This window comes from Oenanthe melanoleuca, chromosome 6, assembly GCF_029582105.1.
Source record: "Oenanthe melanoleuca isolate GR-GAL-2019-014 chromosome 6, OMel1.0, whole genome shotgun sequence".
NCBI classification, from domain to species: domain Eukaryota; kingdom Metazoa; phylum Chordata; class Aves; order Passeriformes; family Muscicapidae; genus Oenanthe; species Oenanthe melanoleuca.
The window spans coordinates 15907185-15932341 of record NC_079340.1 but is presented as its reverse complement, the minus strand read 5'-3'; the positions used below and the strand labels follow the sequence as shown (position 1 = coordinate 15932341).

Here is a 25157-nt window from a genome sequence, read left to right as displayed (position 1 = left end):
TGCAGGAACGTACTGAGTACTCGTACTAAATCCGTACAGGAACAAAGGCAGTTGGTAAAAGTAGCACCATGATCCCAAACCGGCGACCTATAAGATAGAGAAAGAAAAGGAATTTGAGACAGGGCTATCTACAATAGAGGCTTGAAGGGCTTCAAGGCTGGAGATAAGGTTTGAAACAGGTATAGCTGCTGAAGACCCAGACCTGACCCTAAATGGAGTGTCTGGACCTCTGGAAAAGGGTGAATGTGGAAGCCCTAGATGAGGGTGAGCAGGATAAGTTTAGCATGTTAGTGTACTTGGAACCCTGATGAGGATGAGATTTCATTCACCTGTTGCATTTGGCGGTGACTTTACTCACTTTTCCAGGGAAGTTTTTTCCTGTAAAACTGAAGGTTTGTTCTGTTGGATGTAGCTCTCTATTCTTGCATTTGTGGTGCATGGTGCTTTTCTTGATATTCTTCAATAGAGTGTACTATAAAGCTTACTGAGGGCCAAGGAAGAAGAGAGTCCTGTGCTTAAAGCCTAGATTTAGGGCTGAAAAAAACCCAGTGGTAGGTAGGCAGTGTTTTGTTTTTTACGTTCCCCCTACCTAGCCCTCTGCACTTAACTCTTTCCAAATATTGTGTTCAGTGCTGTCTGGGTGTTCTGTGCCTCAGTGCCTAATGAACACACACAATTGGGTGGGCTCTGTTTTCAGCAAAGCAAGCCTGTTGCTGGTGTTCCTGGAAGGCTTCCATTGTTCGCACTCATGGGGAAGTAGAAGTCAGCTCTTGTGGTATTTTGTACTGTAAGATTCTGTCATTTTGTATAGCTGCTGTAGCCTGTGTAGCAGAAAAGGGGTGTTCTACTGAGGCTTGGTTAGACATGTTTACTTGTTTTTTAGATACCTTGCCCCTTTTATGTATGGAATAACATGGGGCTGTGTTGCAGAAAATAAACTGTTTGCAGGAACTAATATTTCTTAACTTTTGTAATTTCCCTCTACAGCTACATGCTTCATTTGCAAAGCTCAGCAAACTTTTGTACTTTTGCTTGCATTGGATAGGAAAAGATGCAGCTTTTGCTGGTAAACTGTTGTTATTTTAAGCCCTGGTGTGTGAAATAACTGCTGTGAGAAACCAGGGAAATTACTAACTGTGTTTGCTTTACTGGCTTATTTTGCTTCTCCTCTGGTTAATAAGTATCTCCCTCTCCTGCCTGGCCTTTGCCAGTTAGGTCTGTTCCCTGTGCTGTGTTGCAGCTTCTCTACAAAGATGTGTGGGTCTCTAGGTGTGTTCCCCTGTATTTTGCCTGCAGCTGCCCAGATGACCTGGCAGGGAAAGCCGTTTTGTCCCTGTATTCCCCAGTACAGACAGTAGTGGGAGAGCCTGGGATCTAAAAACCGAGCAAATTCAATTAATTTATGTGACTGCTTGTGAATTCCTTTGTTCCCCTTGCCTACTCCTCCTAAGTCTTTTCAGTCCTCCACTTGGCTCCCGTATCTCTCCTGTTAAGGCTGCAGGGAGAGCTGTGCATGGGATCTTTTTAATATTACAGTGACTAAACTGCCCCCAGCATCCGAGGTGAGGCTGCTCCAGTGCAGAGCACAGCAGGACAGTCCCTCCCTTGCCCAGCTGTGATGCTGGCCCTGATGTCCCCCCAGGACATGGGTGGCCCTCCTGGCTGTCAGGGCACTGAATCACATTTGATTTGCCATCAGCCAGGACCCCCAGGTCTGTTTCTGCAGCACTGCTTTCCAGCATCTCATTTCCAGGCTCATCTCAGAAGAGAACATTTCCATGAGAGGTCTCAGGCCTTTCTTCTCTTTTCATGACTGAGAAAAAGTGAAAAAATATAGCATGGGTATTTAAACACTCAATCCTTTCCTTGTTACTGCTTTTAAGTACCTAGCAAAAAAAAAAAAAAAATATTGGCTCCAGAAAGAGCAATCTAGTCCTTTTCTTTGTATAGGGATGAGACAGACTCTTGAGAATAATGCTGCAAATGCAGCTATGTTCATATGCTGCAGTGAAGTGAGGAAAGACTTGTACAGTCAATTTTGGGCAAGGTAGGATGAAATGCTCCCTCTATTTCCTTATTTCCTCTCTCTCTCTCTTTTAAATTATTCCTTTAGGAGATTTCTTAGTGTTTGTTAGGCCTTTGTACTCTTCCAGGATGTGAAGGGGCTTTTGCCTCGATTTGTCATGTGAGTTTTTAGTAGGAGATTGCTGAAACAACACAGTAGCAGTTATTTTACTTAAGTTCATTTGTGGAGGCACATTAATTTCACTTTGGAGACCTGGGAAGTTTAAATGCTAAAGAAGTTTCCTGTGGGCTTTGCATTGATTAAATAAAATGCAGAGTATTCTAAGTGTTGCTGACAGACATGTAGAAGCCCTGTGTGTTCCCTGGAAGCTGACTCTGCTAACCCTAGCTGTGATATGCAAGGCTTTAAAGAAAGAGAATTTAAAAGCTTATTTCATAAGAGAATATTGAAATTCTCATCTAATATCAGAGAGATGATTTTGTTTTTAACTTTATATACTGGAAGTTAGAAGATACACAGCTTAAGGGAAATAATGTGGAACAGTCATAAAGTCATACATGTGGTTATCCATCTGTTTTAATAGTTCTTAATATATACTTGCTGTTCCATAATAGTAAAATAATTTGCTTAGAGACTCTAGTTTCCAGCTAGTTAATTTTTGTCTTTCACGTAAATCCCAAGTTGGTTCTGTATTTCCACACTTCTCCAGTGCCCATGTGTTCTTTATTCTGGTTTGGGATGATTCAGAGGGGAAAGTTATGGTTTCTTCTTTGCATACCTGGAGTTACTCATCAGGAAGTGTTTTTTGTCCTAGTACTTCCCTATTGGGAGAACAAACACCCTGGTTTTGGAAGACAGTGGTACACAGTTTGTAAGCTTAAAGTAGGTTTTGAGTAAAGAAAGATTTGGAGGTAACAAGAGAGTTTGCCCAACTTCTAAGATAGAGTTGATTAGTAGAAAATAGTTGGTTTTTTTCTGCTTGTAACCACCTCTGTTCTAACATTAGTGTTGACATTAAGAATGTCCTGACTGCTTGGGAATGACTGCCTTGACTGGGAAGTCAGATTGTAAGGGGTCTGTTTTTGCTGTACTGAAGTGCATCAAATGAAAGACCTCAACAGTACAAGTGGATTTTTTGCTAAGTTTGCAAAGGAATAGGCTGAATAATTTAGACAGAATCTGTTGCTTTTTCTTCAGCGACAAAATCAGTAAATTGAGTCCTACTCTCTGAACAACAACAGTGTCCTTCAGCTGCTTATTGTCTCTACTCAAACATGAGCATAGTCTTTCAGAAACTGGTACATTTCATTGGAAAGACAGCATCTTCTAGATGAAAACACAGAACATCAAGCTACTTCGTTCTGTATGGAACAACTTGGCTTCCCCATAGGAGTTTTCCTTACTCACAGAAGACACGACAAAACCTAAGTTAGGGATGAGTATAAAGCAGGCATCGCCTGTTCTTTTCCACAACTGTTGCTCCAGGTCTCTCGAAACCACTGTAACACAACCTTTCCTCGTTGTAGCGCTGTTTCCTCGGCCACACGCGGAATGTGTGATTTGAGGCAGCTGGCAAAGGCCGTTTCCCTCCGTGGGGACGAGTCCCGCCGAGCGCCGGGCAGGAGCAGCCCCGAGCCCGGCTCTGCAGGGGGCGCCGCGGGCGGGAGGCGGGGCCGGGAGGAGCCCGGGGCCGTGTCCTGTCCTGTCCTGTCCCGTCCCGTGCCGGGGGCGAGGGAGCGGCCGCGGGGGGATGCACAGCGCTGCTGCTCCGCCGGTGTGAGGGAAGGGGAGCGGCCCCTTCCCCGCCAGCCCCGGACCATGGCGGCCCCCGGTAGGTGCCGCGGGGAAGCGGCGGGGCTCCTCCGCCCGGCCGTGCTCCGGCGGGCCGGGCTCTCCGCAGCTGCCCCGCCGAGGAGCCGGCCAGCGGAGCGTGGCGGAGCGCTGCCGCTCACCGCTCCCCGCGGGCTGTGCCGCTGCCCGGCTCTGCGCGCCCCAGGCGCTCCGCTGCTGGGGACAGGGGAAGGGGGCTCCGGGCTCGGGGAGCCCTGGCGCTCCTCTGAGCAGCCGTGGTGCCTTTGCTCGTAGCCGGGCTGCCGCGCTTTCTAGCTTGCCTTGCTTTACTTGTCTGGAGTTCAGGGCAGCTGCTGGCAGAGCTTTCCTGCATCTTAAGCGCACTTCGGCTTGGCAGATCAGCGAGCTCTGAGGGCGCGTGTTCTCTAGAATAATTTGCCCCTGTCCGCCTTTACCATTTGCATATTTTTCTGTGATGCTTTATAGAGAAGTCAGCTTTTCCGAAATACGGCTTTATCCTTCAGCACCACTTCCTTTTGGGTGTGTGACTTGGTGCCCACTTGCCACAGTGGCTCAGGACCACAAGCTGAGCTAGTTTGCCGTAATTGAAAATCTTTCAGCTAGAATACGTGCAGTTAAACTATCTACAATAGAGCTGCAAACTCAGGGGGAGAGGGGTTTGGCCTGTATTATGCAATTCGTGCTAATGCCCAATTTGCAAGTTCCTCTCATTGCAGGGAAGCGAATGGGTTTTATCTAAAAAAGGAAAAAAACGTGCAATTTTCGGAGTGTGAAGTAACATTTGCGTTTCATTGACGCGTATCTCCCTGTGAGGTAAAAATAAGCTAAGTGCAGGCCTCAGGAGACTTGTGGCCAAAACTACTTTTCTCCTTATAAACAGAAGATGATTTCACAGAGACCTTAAAAGAAAACAACTTTAGATTAACGTATCGTAATGCAAATCTCTTGTTCCTCTCTGTGAAGTTTGGTTTGCAGAAATTTTATCTGCTTTGATTCTGCTATTTCCTCTTACTTGTTTGCAGCATTTTATTTGAAGTGAAGATTTTCTGTTCTAGTCGAGGTAAGAAGTCTCATTAGGATGTTAGTAATTATTGCATGTGATCACTATTACTGTGCATTCCATGTATGCAGAGAATTCATTTATTTCATCATACATCACTTAAATACACACACTTCACATACTGAAATGTGGAAGGTGCTGAGCACTTCTCTTAATGGCCTGCCAGCAGTTTCTATCACCTCCTGGAAGTGCTCTCTCTTTTAAGAATTTGATTATTAAGATTCTTCAAGTTGCATTTGCTTTATACCATAAACAGTTGTCTTTTCATGAAAAGTGAATTCCCGTCTATCAAGGATTGTTATTTTGGAAATATTTCTGTATCCTCCATACACATGAATTGCAACACACACTGGAACAGGTTACATAATGCCTTTCTTATGTAGTCAGAATTCAGGATGGATTTTTTTTCTAACAGATGAAAATAAATTGTTTGCCACTGCGTATGATCCTCTGAGTTGGAGTGAAGGATTTAGTCTGGTTTTTTTACCTACTCTGTGGACAATGAGAAGTCATGATCTACTTATGAGAGTTATGTGAAAGATGACACAGAAAAGTTGTGTATTACTACAAGTCCTGAATATTCTTTTTGGGGCCCAAAAGAACAGTGGAAAACTTTAGGATCTTTAAATTGAAAAAGGGTAAAACCTTTTGGCTTATGGGATAAAGTAAGAGATAATAACAGCTGGTAATGTAAGATGTAGGCTTACCCAGAGCTGACGTGCCAGCTTCCCATAGTACTAGTTTACTAGTTGAACCATTTCAGTGGTAATCAGAACCTTATGATATGACCATAAACCACTATAGCATGTTTGGGCTGAACTCGAAGATCATCACCTTACTACTTGCAGATGTAGTTTGGAGATGAGCCTGATTTGTTTGCTTCTCAGAGAAGGACTGTAAAGACATGACATGGTTATGCATCTATTATCTTGCCATGAGTGTGTGTGATTTTTTACTGGATTGTTCATACTCCTCCATTCTGTGTGCAGTTTGTAAGCTAGGGAAAGCTTTGTATCATGTCGTTTGTGCTGTTTAATTTGTGGAGCTTACACTTCAATTATAGGTCTTAGGCATTTCTATGGTGCTGGTCTGTAATCTGATCAGTCTGTCATTGTTGCTGTATAGTGAAGTGTGCAGCTAAACACTGAAGAGGCAGTTACAGCTGGAAAACAGTCCAAAGGTTATGGTTTATCATTGCAAAGTGCAACAGAACTGCACCTTCATGATTTTCTATGAAATAAGTGAACATAACCTGCAGTATTGTTATAATGCTGACATTTTGTAAACAGGCAAAAGTATTTTTAATACTCTAAACTTAGGAATCCAGTAACAAGGTATTATTAAAATTTAAACTGGATCACACTTGACAGTGTGAGATTTGTGCCAGCCAACCATTTTTCTTCATCTTGCTATTGTATATAGTGTTCCTTTAATTGAAACTTTTCCAAAACCATCATGTCAAAACCTTGTCAAACCATCCATCCAAGGGCAGGGTTTAAGGAAATAAAATAATTTATTATTATTTATTTATTTTACCAAAGAATTTCCCTGTATGTGGGCAATAGGTAGAGGATACATTATGTCTCGAACTGTGCTCTTTGGGTTCTTCTGATCTTTGAAGAATTGTGAAAAACCTTCCTGAAATGTTCTGTAGTCTTATTATACCGTTCCCTGAGGATTGGACAGTAGTTAGTGCTGCAAAGGCAGCTATTTGGTTAGACAAATAATAGCATGATCCAGGAAGGAGAGTCCTGTGTCATTCTTCTTTTAAAGGGGAATGTTGCAATTGATGTTATTTCTAGATTATTTTTTTTTTTTAACACTCCCAATGCTGACTTAAGCTTATTTAGCTCTGCAAGACTAATATTTTTGTTTATGAACATGGAGCGTTACTTTGGCTGTATAAGTGGAGTCAGTAATTTTATTTCTCAGTTCTCGTTTTAGGAGCATTGTTCCTCAGTTTATTGTGTAAAAGGCTGTTGGAGCTGAGGTAAGAAGGCCTAAGGAGAGCTGGTACATGGTTAAGAGGAACTGTGCTCTCGTAGAGCAGTGCTAGCTAGGAAATCAATACCTTTCCTAAACACCAGAGGAAGCTCATTCCTGCTCGATGCAAAGGTTGCACTGCTCTGGTAGAAAATTTGCCGAGAGTCTGTCAAGTTTGCATCTTTTGTCTACATAGCAGAGAAGGGAGAGATTCTTGGATACTTTGTGCCCCTGCAGTGCAAGTTTTTGAAGTCAGTGGCTCTTCCACATTGTCTCCAAGCACAGCTGCTTTCTTACATTGAAAGCCTGTTGGCTTACAAATATAGTTGTGGAAGCTGTGTGCTTCTGGAAAGTGAGTGGCAAGATTAGTTGTTCCATTTTACAGAGTGTTAAAGTGCCCAGTAGGCCACTTCTGATTTTTCCAGAGATTGGATGTGGAGCTGCTGCCAGAGTGCCAGACTCTAAGAGCTTTGGGCACACCTCAGAGAGTCATTGTGTGGTCTCCCCATCTGTTGAGGTCGGGCTCAGCTAGCCATGGTGCAGTGTATGGGCTCCATTCTCAGAGACAGTTGTGCTATCCTTTCCCACTGTACTGCGTGTACATCAATCCAGGGCAGTGGAAGCAGAAGTTGTGGTATATTTCCCTTTCTAGAATAAGACATGAATTCTGCATGGTTTTCGTTTTTGCTCATGTAATTCTGTGTTTGCCAGGTGGTGTTCAGCCACCATCAGTGATATTTTGGCAGTGGTGGTGTGCTCACTGGTGTGAAAGCCATCTTTGTTCATAGCAGTTCTGCACTCTTAGCTTAAAGATCCCAAGCTTTTGAGTCCCAAGGGCTCTGTTTTATGCATTTGCATAAATCCTTTCCTTTGGGAATCCTCTCCTTTGGGAATGCTGTCTCCTACAAGCCTCCATCTGTGGTTCAGGAGCTGTATTCACTCTGTCCTAGTGACTGTGACAGCGCTGCACTGTCCATGTTCTCCATAGCTAGGATATCATCCTTTCACTGCTAGAGACCTCCTTATAAGTTCCTCCAAAATACTATTGGTCAAGCCCTGAGCACATCTCTATTCTTCTCAATTGTATCACTTCTGCTGAACTACAGTTTAGGGCTGCTAATTGTATAGTTTAGGGCTGGGTTTAGAAACATTGTTCCAGCCTTTATTTCATAATGAAGGTTCTGGGGAAGGTGGTAGAACTAAATCTTTGGGGGCTGTGCAATTTTGGTTGAATTTTTCTAAGGTGATTGCAAAACTGTCATCTTCAGTTCTGGTAAATTCACTCTGTGGATTCTCATTGTGGCTGCCAAATTGTAGGCTTTGCTCTCGGCTTTAATTGGAAAAACTTGCCTTTGCTTGCTTCATGACAGAGATGGGTTGAAAATGTTGACATTTCTAAAGAGTCAAACTGGAATTAGAAGACAATTTGTTAACAAGGTTTTGAGTGCTCAGCTCTGAAATTTACCATGGACCTGGGCTGTAAAACCTCAATTTTGGGTAAACTTCATCAGGTAAATGGAAAAATTAAATTTAGACTTTAAAGTTTCCTTGAGATAGATGGGAGAACACTGCATCATGTCACACTGGTCAATTTGCATCTACTCTTAGCAAGCTGTTAATATTTTTAAGTGCTTTTGTGCCAGAGCACTGAAATGCATGAGTCTGTGGGTAGAAGCTGTCTCTAGAGAATTATGGAAGAAGTCAACTTTGGTGAACATATTTTGGGCTGTCTTATGACCACCACTATTGTATTAACTCTTTCCTTCTGAAGAGAGTGTTTATCATTCCAAAAATTGTTGGGAAAACTTTCTATGACAGTTTTGAGGAAGGACTCTAACGTGGCTTTGCGAAATGTCTGAAGTGGCTGTGGTGTGAGCAGGGGGACTGATGTTCCCTTAGTTGCATGCATGCTTTGCAGGCAGTTTGCTTTCTGCTGAATTGAGAGCAAATATCTAACACCATGGGGCCGTAGTGACTTCCTGTAAGTGCTGTGTGACCTCATTTAAATAAAGGACTTTGTTGTTTTAGTTGTGCTGTTTGGTGTCTGTTCCACTTGGGTGTGTAATGATCTGCAGTTGTGTTGCAGAGACCCTATAATTGCCTAAAATGATTTTAACTTTCATGTGAGAGCAAACTCCCTTTTCAAGCTAGTTTGTTTTGAAGGTCTGGTTTTTGTGGCTTTCTTTTTTCCTATCAGAATGCTTTAAATCTGTAAATCTCTTGTGTAGTTTGTTTCACTTGAAACTACGTAGGAAATGTTCTTCTATATAGGAAGAATATTTTGATTTTTTTCAGTTTTAAGAATGAGAAGACTACTTAAATTTAGTGGAGTGGATGCAAGTAGGAGTTCATTCACCCTTAGAATTGCTTTGTGGCTGTGAATATCTCACTTTGGGTAGAATTACTGTTCTTTTGAAATGGAATTAGAAACAGTGCTGTGGGTGTTTTTTGTTGCAAAGCCGTGGGTCAGTTCATGGTTTGAATTTAATCCTTTTCCTGTCATCATCTTGCACCTGTACAGGAGCCCCTGGAGAATATGATGTGCTGATTGTGTATGCAAGTGACGCCACTGAATGGTGTCAGTACCTCCAGAACCTCTTCCTCTTATCTCGGCATGTTCGAAAGCATCGGATTCTGAGCTACCAGCTGGAAGACGACTCTGCCATCTCCCACGAGGAGCTGGACCTGTTCAGCAGGAGTCGGAGTATCATCCTTTTGCTGTCTGCTGAGCTGGTGCAGAGCTTTTACGTTCCTCACATCCTGCAGAGCCTTCAGGAAGCTTTATGGCCCCCGTGCAAAGTAGTCAAGCTGTTCTGTGGTGTTACAGACTGTGAAGACTATTTGACTTTTTTCAAGGACTGGTGTCAGTGGCAAGAACTCACAAATGATGATGAGCCTGATGCTTACCTTGCAGCTGTTGAGAAGGTTATTTCAGAAGGTAAGACCATAGTTAGGAGCTGGGCTTTCCGGTTGGAGAAGGGAGATACATGGTACTGCTTATTCTTATTTTAAACTGGTAATGTGCTTTACTTAAAGAACAAACTAAAACAAATTGTCCAACCATTGTAAACTAGAAAGTTATGCAAGCAAATTTTTCTGTGCCTGATCAGTCTGACCCTAATTCAGGAGAAATTGCCAGCAACTCACAGAGAACTGCGGAATTTGAGATTGTCTTGGGTGCCTGCTTTTGAAGCAAATTGAAAATGAAAACTTTCTATATTTAAAATTCTGCCTGCAAACATTGTACTCTGCAGTTTATTGACCCAAATCAATGAAAAATTGTCTTTTATTTAATTTAAGGAAAAGAATTATCTTTTTTTCCCGACTTGTTTCTGTCATACCAGAGCCAAAATAAAGTCTTAATATGTATTCCCTTCCCTAGCACTGGGCCTAAAATCAAAGATGTAACCATATTGGCAACAGATTACTTTTTCAGCTAAGATTAAAAGGCAAAGAATTGCACTGATGGCCTTAAAGATAACCCAACCAGTCTGAAAGTGATCACCTTGTAACTAGTGCAGAGGATTTACTAGCACAGAAGTATTAACAGCTGGAGACTACATAAACCAAATCTACTGAGTTTTAATGGATTCCAAACTTATCTAAACTCCAGAAGAGTGTGTAGAATTTCTTTCTCATAGTTTCTGTTGAAATGAAGGTGGAAAGCTCTGGGACATTATGCTGGTCTGGGTATTTTTATGACATTGCCATAGACAGGATTATAGTATTCTTTGTCAGCCTCAGGAAGACTGGGATCCTGTGGCTGCATCTTGGCTTAAGATTTATCTCTATTGCATGGCATAAATGAGGCAGTGTGTCTAGTGTTATGTGCATAAAGATGCCTTATGCCAGGATAGCAACTGCAATAATAATGATGACAAATTTATCACACTAAAAATAATTTCTGAAAGTCATGATCTTGGCCAAAACAATTCACCTGAGTAAAGATTACTTAGGGATTATGCTGAAGATGTCATTCTTAGGTAACCAGGTCACAATAGACTAGTATATTAGTATATTTTAAAAATCTCTGTAAGCTGAAATTTGCTTCTTCCTTTCTTGTACCTCTGAAACATCTTATTTTCCCAATGCTAGAGCTAAATCAAACCTAGAACTCACATAGTCTGGCTCCTTTGCTTTCAGTCTGGAAGAAAACAGAAAACAATGTCTGAACTTTTATAACCTGAAAAATAAAACTGAACAGAGATTAAATTACCTTTCTGACACTTTCTGTCAAAAGCAAAATTTCGCTACTATTTTCCTCCTAACTAGTGTCTAGAACACAGAACCAATATTTTGTTGATTTTAAATACGCTGTTCAAAATTGGGGAGATTTATTAGTGTTAGTGGTTTTACTAAACATACCCAAGGACTGTGAGAGTTATTTTAGGCCAGGCTAGGTGTAAGTTCTAGTGTAGTTGAAGAGTGTGTGAGAATACAAAGGGATGTTGATTCTGAAGTCTTTCCCCAGAGGTAGTTCTTGCCAGTGTTGCTGCCAAGCTTGCTGCATTCTGAGCAGCAACTTAATGGGCTGCAAGGCTCTAGAGTCTGACTTCTCAAAGTTGATCTGAAGTCCTTCTCCATCTGTGCAAGTTAGCATGTTCTGAAACAAACTGTGCTTTGGCTTTATGTAGGTGGTGTTTTGAAAGGGATTTTGTGCTTTGGATTTTTGTTGCAGTTTCTACATAACAAAAAAATCAGTTTATTTTCTTTTTTTCTCACTTGCATAAGCATACATTGATGTCAAACTGACTCCAGCATATCTAGAAAATACTTGACTGAGAGAAAAAAAAAGTGATAAAACTAAACTCATTTGCTGTGGAGTCTGCTGTAACATGTTCAGGATAGTTTGGTACACAAGGATTCAGAATTTCTGGACTTCTGTTACTGTTATGGCAGTCATAGCTGATGTGGCTGTCACCTGCATGCCATGTCAGGTTTTTAGTTTGTGCACATCAGAGCAGTTGCAAAGGTGAGCCATCTGCTGTCACTAATTCTTGTGAAGGAAGAACCTATTTAAGATGGGCTACATTCATGGCCAAAGTATTTGGATTAATGTATCAGATCCTACTTCTGTGTGGGGAAAAAATGACTCTGTGACCTCTTCTATTGTATGATTCTACACAAGTTTTGTGAATGGCCTCAAATGCAAATGTTCTGATGTTTGCCCTGAAGGCAGCCCCAGGTGTACATAGTTCCTTTTTTGGGTGAAACTGTGAAAACTTTCTTCTTGACTGGTAAAAAAAAATCTGCTGTATGGTTTGGTTGCAGCATGAGTAATTTAAAATGTTTGTGACAGCAGACCTCTCCCACAGAGAAACACAGCCTCTGCTCAGGTCTTAGTTAAGTTTGAATTTTTCCTGGTTCAGGCAGCCCTTAATTCTTACAGCACTTAGGAGAGAAAGTTCATGACCATATTTGAAATTGTTTGGGTCTGGGTGTGTTCCTGTAGTACTTCTTTTCACATGCACTCACCTGTACTTCTGACAGCAGTGTCAAAACTAGGCCTGATTCTAAAATGACTCTGCTTCAGCTTTCTTATTTCTGAATCCTGAGCTAGTGAGGCATGGTACAGGATGCAGTCAGGGAAAATCCTTCTCCAGAGGCTGCACACTGGCCCTGTGCAGGGTGTGCTGTTGCCTCTAGCACCGCTGTTGGCTGTGGTTTGTTTGAGGCATCATGGGAGCATGACACCCCCAGGCATCACATGCTGAAACCTATTTTAATTTTTATTAGTTTAGTATGAATTCAGAAATGAGGAACATTCATCTAGTTGACAACTGTGTGCTGATGCTGACTCTTGCTCTCTTGTAGATGTGGTATTTTTACTTCTAAAGTTTCTCAATTCTGGCAAACTACAGAGCACATGAAGGTTTGCATTTGCAGGTACTCCTGTTATCTGTGGGGAAGTTTTTCACACTATGCAATAACTGTGCTAAGGAGATGGAAATCATAGAATTATCAGCTATTATGGCTGGAAAAAATCTTCAAGATGGAGTCCAACTACTAACCTAACACTGCTAAGTCTATCACTAAGTCATGTCCTTTGATTCCACATCTACATGGTTTTTTTTAACAGCTCCAGGGATGGTGATCCCACCACTTACCTGGGCAGCCTGTTCTGATGCTTGACCACCCTTTCAGTGAAGAAATTTTTCATAGGATCCAATCTAAGCCTCCCCTGAAGCAAGCTGAAGCTTTCATCTTGTCACATTGCACATTGCCAGGGAGAAGAGGGTCTACAGCCACCTCTTTGGTAGTTGTAGAAAGCCATAAGTTCCCCCCAAGTCTCCTTTTCTCTTGATTAAACAATTTTGTTCAGGAGATCTCTGTACACACCAGCTCACTAGCCAGGGTGCAGTGACCAGCCTGCTGCTTAACCCCTCTTGCCTGGCTTGTGATAGCTCTGCTGTGTGCATTGAGCAGCTGCGAGTCTGAGCTGCACAGAGTCAGTGACCTTTCTCTTCCTCGTGTATTTGCAAAGCTCACTTGACATTTCAATTGCTCTGATTTATTTGTCCTTATCTGTGTTGTTTTGAAGCATTTCAAATTTCCCATTTTAAAAGCTGATGTTTCCAAAGCATTTACTAATTAATCAGTGGCTTTGAGCTTTCTGTATCTAAACAATCTCTTGTGGATAAAAAGATGGGGAAGTCTACATCTGCCCGAGATTACTGATAACTGAATATGTCAGCAGCTGTGCTGCTGATAGACAACTGCAGTGCAGGCTGAGCAGAGCTCTTGTGCACTGGAACAGACAAGAATGCATGATGAGTACCAACAAACTTTTTGTGAAATAAGAGGGTCAGAAGTCAGTATAAGAAATCATACAGTGAAGATAGAGGGCCTTGGACAGTTGAGAACTTTTTTTTGAGCTTTGTAGATCCAAAAGAGCTAAAGTATTACTTCATCTACTGAGGGGCTCATTGAGAGATGCCAGAGACCAGGGCAGTGAACTTTTTTGAAAGGTAAATGGCATAAGCAAAACCACCTAAGCTGTATAATTCTTCCTCCTGTGTATGTCAAGGAATTGAAATAAATTCCTGGCTTTCTTCTGTTGCACTTCTGAAACAACAAATGAAACTTGAGAGCATATCATTCAGGTTGGAAGGGACTTCTTGAGATCATCTAAACTTTCTGCTCAAGCACAGTTAGATAAAGACCATTTCCAGTTGGATTTTGAATGTCTCTGCAAGTGGAGATTCTGCAGGACTTCGCAGTCTCTGAGCAACCTGTTCCAGTGTTTGACCAGGCTCAAGAGTAACGAAATGTTTTCTTGTTTTCAGATGGAACTTCATGCATTTTAGTTTGTGCGCATTGCCTCTTTTCCTGTCAGTGGGCACTATGGAAAAGAATCTGGCTCCCTCTTATTAATTTCTTCCTATCTTGTCAATATAAGATTTCCCTGAGTTGTCTTTTCTCCAGCTGAAGATTTCCAGCTCTTGCAACCTCTCCTCTTCTGAAAGATGCTGTGGTTTCTTAATAATCTTTATGGTCCTGTGCTGGACTCAAGCTAAAAATATAAAGCAACCTTGGAATAAGCTACTCAGAATTTCAGGTCATGTTGGACAGATGTTCTCAACTATTTCTAAACCCAGATAAGTGAAGTTGTAGTACATGTGTGAAATTCCCATCAGGTTTATGCTTTTGTAATTATTTGATTGCTTAGTTTTGCTAATAGTTGCCATTTAGGGCTAGAGACCTAAATTCATAATGTATTTTTAAGTTTGGCAGGAACTGTCATGTTTACTTCTGGGTCTCAGTGCTCTGTGGAGGAATATGTTCCCAGTAGTTCTATCTCAGCTAATTACATCCAACATTGTCTTATTGAAGTGGCCTTGAAGACATGAGGTGGTAGCATGCAATACTCTCTCTCTCTCTCATTTGAAGGGGTAAAATGAGGTGAATTCTTAAATCTACGTTTTGCTCTGTTATGTTGTTTAAGCATAAGATGTGGTTCTTTGACCCTGCTCATTGAAGAGGAGCGGGTGAGCTATTAGTCATCCCTCTGGGTGCAAATGAGAGCCTGCTTTGTTATATGGGAGCTCAGCAGCCTGGCTGGTTCTCACTGCCTGTCAAGGAGAGGAAACTGTGACGCTCTTGCACAGGAGTTCAGGTTGAGAGAACATGCTGGTAGCATGCCTATCCATGCATGGGTATACATGGCTGGAAAGTCAGGCATTTTAGAGAGCTGGTTAAAGCAATTGGAGAAACCTTGACTAAGCCCCTAAGTGATACTGAGAGTTCTCTGAGAGAAATGCAGGGATGTTCTTATCCATCTGTAGCACATGGGATCAAGCAGTTAAAATAATCTTTGCAGCTAGAGGATTGATTAATTGTTTGTCATTAAGGTGTTTTGTGAAGTCCCAGTTTAATAACATAAAAAGTAGTACTTCTTGGATTTTCTTTCATGGTAGTATGAAATTCAAACAGTGCTAGCATAGGTGCATACTAGCTTTCTAAAGAGAGACAATGAAATGATAGCCCAGAAATCGTAAAGGACAGAAACTGTTGTGGTTAAGAAGCTTCAGACTATAATAGTCTTTATGCACCTTATAAATACTAATTGTATTTCTCTGTGGCTTGTGGTTCTGATTATCTCCTCACAGGTTGCTTTGTGGTGATGTCTAAGACTAATTCAAGGTACCTGCTAGTGTGAACTGCAAGGCTTTAAGTCACTTAAAGCAAGAGCCCAGTGGCCATCACTGATCACAATAAAGTGTGGAGCAGCTGAAGTAATTTCTGAAAAATCCTGGCAAAAGTATGTGGTCAAGCTTTCTTGTATACTAGGACAGTTGTTTTGCTTCCAGGGTTGAATTTTGTAAGATTTTCATGGCTGTTTGTTATTACCTCAGAAAACTTCTGATATGTTTTTCAAAAGTGGCATAGGCTGACCTTAGCATGGAGTGCTGCAGAAGAGTGACTGCCTTGTTCTCCACCTCTCATCTGTCTGGATGATTTGGTGTGACGTTGGACTGCAAGGGTGGTATTCCAAGAGAAATTATTTGAAGGAGAGGGAAGGTGTAACTGCCCTTGCAGGAGTGATGTGGTCTTAGATTTACTGAAACCACTTGTGGAACCTCACATTCAGTCAAACAGTGGCTGGTGGCATGTTTCAAACAGCTGCCCAGCTTTCTGATGTGGAGCTCCAGTTTTGTAGGCTTTTATGGGGACTGTCTTTTCTGTCATGCAAGCGTTACGTGTTGCACTTAAGTTGAAGCAAGGAGCTACTGCAAGAGGAGATAATGGGTTAGCAAATTGGATGTTATATTTCTTACCTGCTGCTTCTCAGAAAGACTTGAATCCATTGTGATTCTTGGCATTCTTGAAAGTCATGAGAGCAAGGATATGCCTTGTCAGTATGTGTTGTTTCTTTCTGCCAGAAGTAGTGGAAGTGAACAATTCCGCCTCTCTTGCTTGAGATTTTGGTCATGTACACAATGTCTGTTGCCTGGGTAGCCAGAACCCTGCTTCTCCCTCAATGTCTTCCCTATCTCTGTCCTGTTCCTGTGTACCCCAGCTAGTTCTTTAGGTTTATACACTTGATCCAGTCACAAATTGACCACTAGACCTGCAAGAACCTTTACAAAACTTCACATAGTAAAATGTATCTTGTTTCCTTGATGGAGGATGAGAAATAGTTTATTGTAGTTTCAAACTCTGCCTAACATATGAAACATGACTATGCTCTTTGTAGAATTGAAAATCTGTTCATAGGTGCTATGCTTCTGGATGAGCTACTTGGGGTGAGGGGTTTGGAGAGAAGGGGGAGATGTCGCATACTTTTTTTGTTCTAGATGGACAGTTCTACAAAGTCTTAAATTTTCCTGTGTTTTGTTCTTCTCACTTGCTGTTTTTCTGCAGGTTTCTCTCCACTCAGTTGAAATGGGAAGTTACACCCAGTTTTGAGGGCTTATCACAAGATGTTTCTCTAATGGGCGTTTATCTCATTGGTAAAGCAGGGGCTCTGATGTTAGCATGATGAAAGATAACTTTCCCACCTTTCCCTGACTACTTGTCAGTACTTTGCTTCTTGCAAATGTAGCTGAAGTTGCTCTGGGAGACTTAATGTCCTTATTAGCACTGGGGAAATGATACTGGCCAGTTGCAAGCTTCAGGTAAAAGCAGGAGCTTTCTTTGAGGGTCTTTCCTCTTGCTCTGAGCAAGAGGTGAGGTGAAAGTCTGAGGTCTTGTGAGAGCAAATTGTCCCAACTGGTTGATTGGCAGAGTGGGAGGTGTTTACAGATGTCAGCAAGGGGCAGGTCTGCACACACAGAACTTAAGAGACAAGCTGTTGCCCAGTTGTGCCATTAGCATTAATATCTGGGTGACAGAGTGCTCTGGACTGACTGCTGACTTCTTCCAAGCATTCTCATGTCCTGTGATGTGAGGGCTGACTTGTGAGAAACCACAGCTGTCGGCTCCATGCCGATAGCCCGCCAGCTTTGCCAGGAGGAAATGGATGATAGGGCATGCTGTGTGTGCTCTACGGCAGCAGGTCAAAATAACTGGCTGCTTCATGAGAGTTTCTAAAGCTGCTAAATGGCTCTTGAGCACATGTATGAAGCCTGTATTTTCCCTGGGCTTTTCCCTGGGTGAGTGTCTGCAGGACAGCTGTGCAGAGAGCCCAGCAGTGCAGGCATGAAGGGTGTGAGGCTGCTCTCTGCAGCTCAGCTGCTGATGCGTCCTGGAGGGGGGCATGTTCTTCAAGGGGAAATGTGGTTGGGTTTCTTGGACCGCATCTCCTCCCCTTGCTGCTGTTCTCACAAATATTTCACAGACTGTCAAGTGAGGCCTGAGGTAGCCTCTGTTTAAAAGGGAACAGAAAGGGAGAGCCTCTCAGAACCACGAGTTTTGACCTACAGCACATGGTCATGGAGAAGCTTAATTCAGCTATTCACTTAACTTTATTGAGTCTGTCGATCCCCTCAGTGATGGTCTCTCCAGGCTGGCTATTATTGCAATGTTATAACTGCTGAATCTGTATATGCAAATGGATTGTCATTACTCAAATATCTTAGTGGGTGGGAAACCTGCTCTAACAATGCTTTGGAGCATGGATATTATCAAATGTAATGGGATGGTTTCCTCTTCCAGTGCTTGCATGTTCATCAGTCAGTCACTAACACATGACTGGAACTTGCAAGATGAATCATAGGATCACATCATTGCTTATGTGGGAATTTGGTACTTTGCAATTTCAGTATTTTCTGAATGAAAAAACAGATGAATAATTCATATCCGAAACTGAGTGCCTGTTCCTTTAGCTATTAATCCAATTACTGATTAACATTGCATGCTTCTTCCTGTATTACCTAACAGCTCTGTGTTCACGTGACCTCCAGGCAGTCAACTCTGTTACAAGAATGCAGAAGTGCAATGCCAGAACTTCTTAAAAGCTCTAGTTATTCTCTATTTGCCAAATTGTTTCTAATATCAAATAACACCATTAAAGCAGGGGGACCAGGGGGCTTGTTCTCTACTTGCCCCCCCTCTTATCCTTGCTTGTTGTGTATATTGTAGCTGCTATCTACAGCTTTGGTTTGATTTTTCTCTGGAAAGGACCACACATTGGCCAAGTGAGGTAAAAATTACCACATAATGGTTCTGTATTGAGTTAAGGATGAAGCCCTGAGGTTCAGGATGCTGGCAAGTCTCATTTGTGCATATGTTGCAGGAGCATCAATGTATTGCTGTGTTTTGGTCATCTTTGGCTCTTCTACCTGCTGTGAGCTTAGTCTTTCTGATTTAGTCATATTGGAAGTAACCAACAGAGATTAGAGACACTATTCTAGTAACTAAGTTGCCTCTTCTCCCCAAAAGAAGTGGCATCTTGCTCTGCATATGCCAAACACCTGATCTGATAGCTATCATATAAGGGAAGGATGTGGGACCACTGCTTTTTCTCCTGTATGCAGCAGGGCACTCCCAGGTAGGAGTAGTCCATGTTTCTCTAAGAGAAGAGTTCCCAAAATGTGTCTGGTTCTTGCAGCTGATAACTTTGAACAGTATCAATTGAAATACTGAGTTAAGGAATATAATGCCTCAGTTAGTTTTCACTAATACTTGGTAACAGTCTGAAAATCCCAAAGACCACCTTCAGTTCAGCCTTGTGTCAAAGCAGTTGCTTAGTCAAATCTTCAGATTTGGTCCAGTATTAAAATCTGTTTCCTAAATTACATGTACTGTTCTAGATTTGTTTAAGAGATGTTGTGTTAGTGGTCATGCCTTACTTGAACTTCATAGCTGCAAATTTTTGCCTCTATTCTTTCTATAGCAAACATTAAAGCAGCAATCATGTGAGTAGGCTTATTTGCCATGTGGAGAGATTCACATACTTTGTTAAGTGTGTGTGGACCACAATTTGTGAAAAAAAATTCAGCTGCATGATTTGCTGAAGTTTTGTGGCTTAAAACTTGTCTCCTGAAAGCAAGGTTGATTTCATACAATTCCTAAAATCCCATGTAAAAGTATTGAAAATACCTTTTAAAGACTTGTGTGACAAAGCATTTCAAATGTCCTAAGTTTAAGTCTTTGTGGCAATAATAATAATAATAATGAAGTCTACATTAAAATTCTAGCTTCAGTTCATAATTAGGAAGACATGAACTCCTAATGGTGGCCCACTTACAGTTTTTTGTAGAAAATTGATGTACTTGGAGATTGGGGGAATCTGAGTGAAATCTGAATTCTTGGCAGCTTCACTGTATGGATGCCACAGGTTTGACAGCGTAGTTGATCACTTAGGTCTTTCTCCTCAGGACTGAGCATTTAAAATAGAATATTTTTTACTGATATAAGAACAATGACAGCCCAAGTCTGAGATTTTATCTGGTAAATAATTTGTACTACTCTTTACAGGTGTGTTTTATACTAAGTAGTAAATCACACGCAAATTCCAAAATGTTATCTTAAATCCTTGACTGCTCCACAGGATTGCAAAGTTTGGGAAATTCTGACCACAGGAGATAGTTTTAAGAAGTCATGATAATCTTCTGACAAAATTGAGTCAGTGACTCTCACCTTGTGTTCTGAGAGATGGGGAGGGGGGGGAAATGGATTGAACCATGCAAATCAAGAAGTCAAAACTAGCTAAAAAAAGTGTTATGTACAAAGTAGCTATGTAGTTGTCTTTTGTTTCCTTTCTCTAGCTGAGAAAAATATTTCCTGGCAGGGATAGGTAATCTGCTTCCTATTCTGGCTAGGTTTTTTTTCAGCCAGTGGTATCGATTCAGTTTGTTTGCACTTCTATCAATATCCATGATGGTTTTAGGAAATGAGAATGAGAACATTGTTTTGTCCACACATATTGTAGGTTTACATGTGTTTTTTCTGCTCTTGATTCTGTTTTGGTAAAGTGCTGTTACTTTTCAATGCAAAGGTTCTGGTACTATTCAATTCCACGCTTGTATAGATTCTGGAGCTTATGGTTCTTGCTCAATGAACAGAACCCCTTCAGACTATGTCTTCATGTTTTATTTTTTGATGCAGTAATGAGCTTGGGAGTTGGGGTAGGCAGCATTGAGAAAACTGAAGATGCTACTGAAATGACAAATATTGGTTTTCATGATTTAATTGAGGAAAGTAAGACTAAAGGCTGCTGCCCATCCTACAGTTCATCAGAGTGCTGATGAAGTCAGATGAGTTCAGATACTGATCATTCTTAGATTAGACATTCACATGCTAATTTTGCTGTCTAACACGAGGGGACTGTCCAGCTCAGCAAAAAGTGCTACTGTTATTTGTTCCTGTAAGCATATTCACTGCTACTCTACTCCTTTTATGTCTTTGTGAATTTCCCCCTCAAATCCTCTTAAGGGAAAAAATAAAGAGGAAACTCTCTAGTTTCCATTTCTTCAACTAGATCCCCTTTTCTGAGCATTACTTTGAGAGGAATAGCAAGTTCCACCCCAGCACTTTCACAGCTGTTTTTCAGGATGGATGTGTGTGATAAGCATTTTCAGCAAAGGGGAGTGTTGCAACAGGACTGTGTATACTTTATTTTAGACTCAGGCTGTGACTCTGTGACTGATACAGAAACAGAAGACGAGAAGAATCCAGCTGACTCCCACAGACTTGCCATGAGTGAAGAACATGAATCATCCAGGAGCACTGGGGACCATCCAGTGGTGCAGCCCAGCCGCATCCAGTGTGGGGTACTGTATGTCCACTCCTTGGGCTATGCTCTTACTGTGAGCTGCTGCAACCCATTATGCTGCTTGGTAGTGGTCAGCTTCACAGGCCTGGAAATTAGTCCTGAAATTCTTCTTCTGTCACCTTCCTGCTCAGCCCCCTGTCATCCATGTTTCATGAGCTTGGCTCCCTAGCCCCAGGAGTAATTTGGTAGCTGAAGTGCTTAGTGCTGCCTAGGCTGTGGTGTCACTTAATGACTGTCTCACTAACATAGCTGCTTGGCTTGGGTGCTGTGATGCAGGTACACACTCTTCCCTTCCTCTGTTCTGGTGGTAAGTGGTTTAAGGTGACTGTAAAAACAGATTAATTCCACAGTCAGTATCCAGTCTAATATGACAATTCTGATGCATGCCTTGCAAGTGACCCTGAAAGGCTTGGATCATGGATTCTTGTCTGAAAAGCAGCACTTCCTAAGTATAGCATCTCCTCAGATGGAAAGAGGCTAAGTTTCTTCCTTTTGTTTCTGTTCAGAATGTGGTTATGCTGCTTAAGGAAAGAGATGGATAGACTTGAAAGTAAACAATTTTATAAATCTATCCCTAATCAGTTTATAAATCTGTATAGTATATCTGGTGTTCTATCAGTTTAATGCTTCTTTCTATACTGGTGCAAGATGTAGCAAAGCCACCTGCCCAGTTTGTGACTGGAAGATGTTCCTGAAAACAATTCAAAACTGAAAAAACAAAAAAAAGTTAAGTGGTAATTGATGTGTTAGTTGCAATGTGAACAAAATCCCTAGAAAACGGACACTTAACAAAGTGTTTTTGTTTTGACCCTGTGTGTTGTAATGCCTTTTGTCTTAGGTGCAGACAACAGTTTATATTATCATGAAATGTAAACTAGATCGTGAAATGAAAACTGAAGTTGAATTTTATCCAGAGAATGCATCCTCTGTGCGTGTGCTGGCTGAGATGGAGAATGAGTACACAATCTCTGTGGAGGCTCCAAGTAAGATGGACTGAGATTTATTTTTTTTCCCCTCTCCTTCCCTGTTGCTTCCTTTCTATCTCAACCTGCCTGTCCTGATAACTGCCAGGGGGATAAGGGTGAAGATTGTAATGCAGAAAAACTTGGGTGCAGAAAATCTTGAACTTGCATTCTCACCTGTGATACTTTTGATGAGGAACTGAGAGAGAGTCCTGCTTGTGGGTTCTGTTTTCCCCTCAGCAGCAGTAGGGTTGCAGGGTAGAAACATCTTGCTGGGAGTTCTGAAAACAGATTGCATCTTGTAGAGCACTTTGAACTTAGCTGTGTGCTGTGGGCACCACCATATGAGCATTGGCAGGGCACCAAGAGAGAAGGTAAGTGCCAGTAAATAATTACATGGCTATAATGGCATATGTTTAATGTGTAGTGATCTCTGTGATCAGAGCTGAAACTATTCTGGCTTACCTTTTAATTTAGGTATGTTCTGTCACTCTAAATATTTACATTTACAAAACTGAAGGTTGTCTAAACTTTAGGTTCACTGAACTTTAAAGGCATGATTTCAGAGCCTTAAAGATTGATATTATTTTTTCCAGCATTATTTTATTTAATCTACTTTGGTCGGTCTCCTTGAAGAGTTATTGTGCCATTTTCTCTGAGAATAGAGACTAATAGTCATTGTAACAACTACCATAAAGTCAGTGAAGTGGGTTGATTTAAAGAAGGTGACCTCATGAACATATAAAGGCTTAATTTAATCTGTCTTAAGTCAAGACTTACGATATAAACACTGACCTGGAAACTATCTTGTACTTTGAATAATAAACATGGCCTTTACATTGATGGAATGTACAATGTAAGGTCTGAAGTTTCTAACTGTAAGAGAAATAATTTTAATTACTTTATTAAGTGTTTCACTATTTCCTGAGTTGTTAACATGGAAAGACTAATTTTAGTGAGATTCAAAATATCTGTGTTTCAACAATAAAGGTCAGATTTATAAAAGCATATTAGATGAAACATCAAGAAGCTCCAAGGTGCAGGTAGAAGATAATCCTGCGCATGGGTAAAGTTGCAAAGCTGGAATTCCTTTTAATTGCTTTTGTTCAGTGACTAGTGAGGCTGACAGAGGTTGCAAAATCTCTAGTGACTTTTCTGATCTGTCTCTCCCCTTTTTCCCCAGCTCTTTGTGTTTATGGTATGGCTTTATACAAAGCTCCAGAGAAGCTAGGGGTGGAGAAATGTGAGGCTTTCTCGTTCAAGGTGGAGCACTTTTAACATTAGTTAAAATTAGTGGTACAATCTACTGTTAGCAGAGAACCTATCAGGTTATGTGCATTGACACAGCTATTACAGAGGGTAGTTCCAAAGTACTTTCCTACCTAATGTTCCAAGATCATGACTCTCTTCATGACTTCTCATGAACTCAATATAGCAGAAACTGTTTTGGTATCTGTCTGGCAGTACATCCAAACTCCTCCTATCCTCACAGGATGTCATGGAAACTCCCATTGTTTGTGCTAATGGTGATTTTTGCTTTTTCTTTTCAAAGATTTAACCTCTGGTTCAGTGCCTCTGCAGATATATTCAGGGGACTTGATAGTGGGAAAAACAAGTGTCACTTACCATACTGACATGGAGGAAATCAGCAATCTGTTGGCTAATGCAGCCAACCCTGTACAGTTCATGTGCCAGGTAAGGACTTTAGCAAACAGCTGCTTTGGAAACCAGCTCTTTCAGAGGCCAGACAAGTAGGCATAAGGAAAAGTACTTGCCATGAAGTAGCTCTTCTGAAATGAAGAAATATAAGTTTATTTAGGGATTTTCACCTAACTCTAATGTCCCCTTTTATTGAAAGCATGGGTGTTTTTTTCTGTCTCTGGAGCACATAGCTGGCTAAGGTGAGTCAGGTTATCAAACTAAGAAAAAAAAATGCAGTCAATCAACACCCACATTTAGACCTTGATGACTTCAAAAGATTGGAATGACAGTACTTGATATAACAGAAAGTACCATAAAGAAATAAATTGTTTTAGAATTTGTGCCTAGGCATTTCTAAATAAAATATGCAAATAGTAGCAAAGATTCATATTATTTGGAGGAAGCAGAATAACATAAAATGTTTTGTTGATGCTTTTTCAATACAGCCACTCAGTTTCCCTATTCTATTTTGCCCAATTGGGGTATCTGAACCCTAATAGAGGGGTAAAGTTTGCACAAGGAAGTTTTCAGCTGTGTTGCCCTATTGCCTGCCTGTCTATTCCTGATCTGCCATGTAATGGAAACCTACAGAGTAGCCTTGTTAGAAACCAATATACCTGGGGCAGGGAAGACTCTTTCCCTTGCTTTTTAGTTCAAGTTGTGAAGCAGTTGGTACTGGTTGATGCCTCTCCTTAGGGAACATGCTCACTTCCCAGTGGTAAAGAACCAGTTCAAAAGCCAAACCCAGAGTGTGTACCTGAATAATTCAAAATGGACTAGTGCATACTTAAAGCAAGAGTGACATTTCATTGGAACAGAAGTTTCAGAAGTAATATATACCTGCCAAGAAAGTAGGAAGCAAGTTTTCTATACTTCCAGTTGCATGAGTGACTTTCTCATTGTGCTCTGTCTTGTGGAGGATAGGGTTCTCATCTATTAAGGTTGATGATACTCTGTTTCTGCACCAGGAAGCCATCAAAGTTCTTTGTTTGACCTGAACATTTCTACCTTCTGTGTTTATACCTACTATTTTCTGATTGTGTTAAATAATAAAACCGTCATATAAATCTCACCATAACTGAATCTCCAGACTCTACCAAACAAAAGTGTTTTCCATTTACCTGTAGGCCTTTAAAATTGTGCCATACAGCATAGAAGCCCTGGACAAATTGTTGACTGAGTCACTCAAGAAGAACATTCCTGCCAGTGGTCTACACCTGTTTGGAATCAACCAGCTGGAAGAAGAAGATATGACAGCAAGTAAGTTTAAAGACTCTTGGTTTATTTTTAGCTTTTCTTTGTATCAATTGCTTTACCTTGAAGCACCTTAACACTGCAATGTGTGGGACCTGCACAGGCTGTTGCAAAAACCTTGGAACTCAACCAGGAAGCTAAATTTGATTATGTCTATAGAAAGGGGATTGCCATTTGAATCAGGTGACCCTTTTTTATTAC

General features: G+C 41.3%; 1 protein-coding gene across 2 annotated transcripts in view; it reads left to right on the top strand.

Moving 5' to 3' along the window:
- The first annotated feature begins 3701 nt into the window (after positions 1–3701).
- PIK3AP1 (phosphoinositide-3-kinase adaptor protein 1) overlaps positions 3702–25157 on the top strand; it is a 37865-nt gene continuing 16409 nt past the window's right edge. Inside the window, exons 1-6 of one of the 2 annotated variants that reach the window (XM_056495510.1) lie at positions 3702–3857; positions 9403–9819; positions 20919–21037; positions 21878–22022; positions 23554–23696; positions 24830–24962. In XM_056495510.1, the coding sequence (XP_056351485.1) occupies positions 3845–3857; positions 9403–9819; positions 20919–21037; positions 21878–22022; positions 23554–23696; positions 24830–24962 (970 nt within the window). In that variant the 5' untranslated portion in view covers positions 3702–3844. Of the gene's footprint in view, positions 3858–8988; positions 9045–9402; positions 9820–20888; positions 21038–21877; positions 22023–23553; positions 23697–24829; positions 24963–25157 lie in introns of those variants that run through there. The other variant, XM_056495511.1, reaches the window with a different exon arrangement.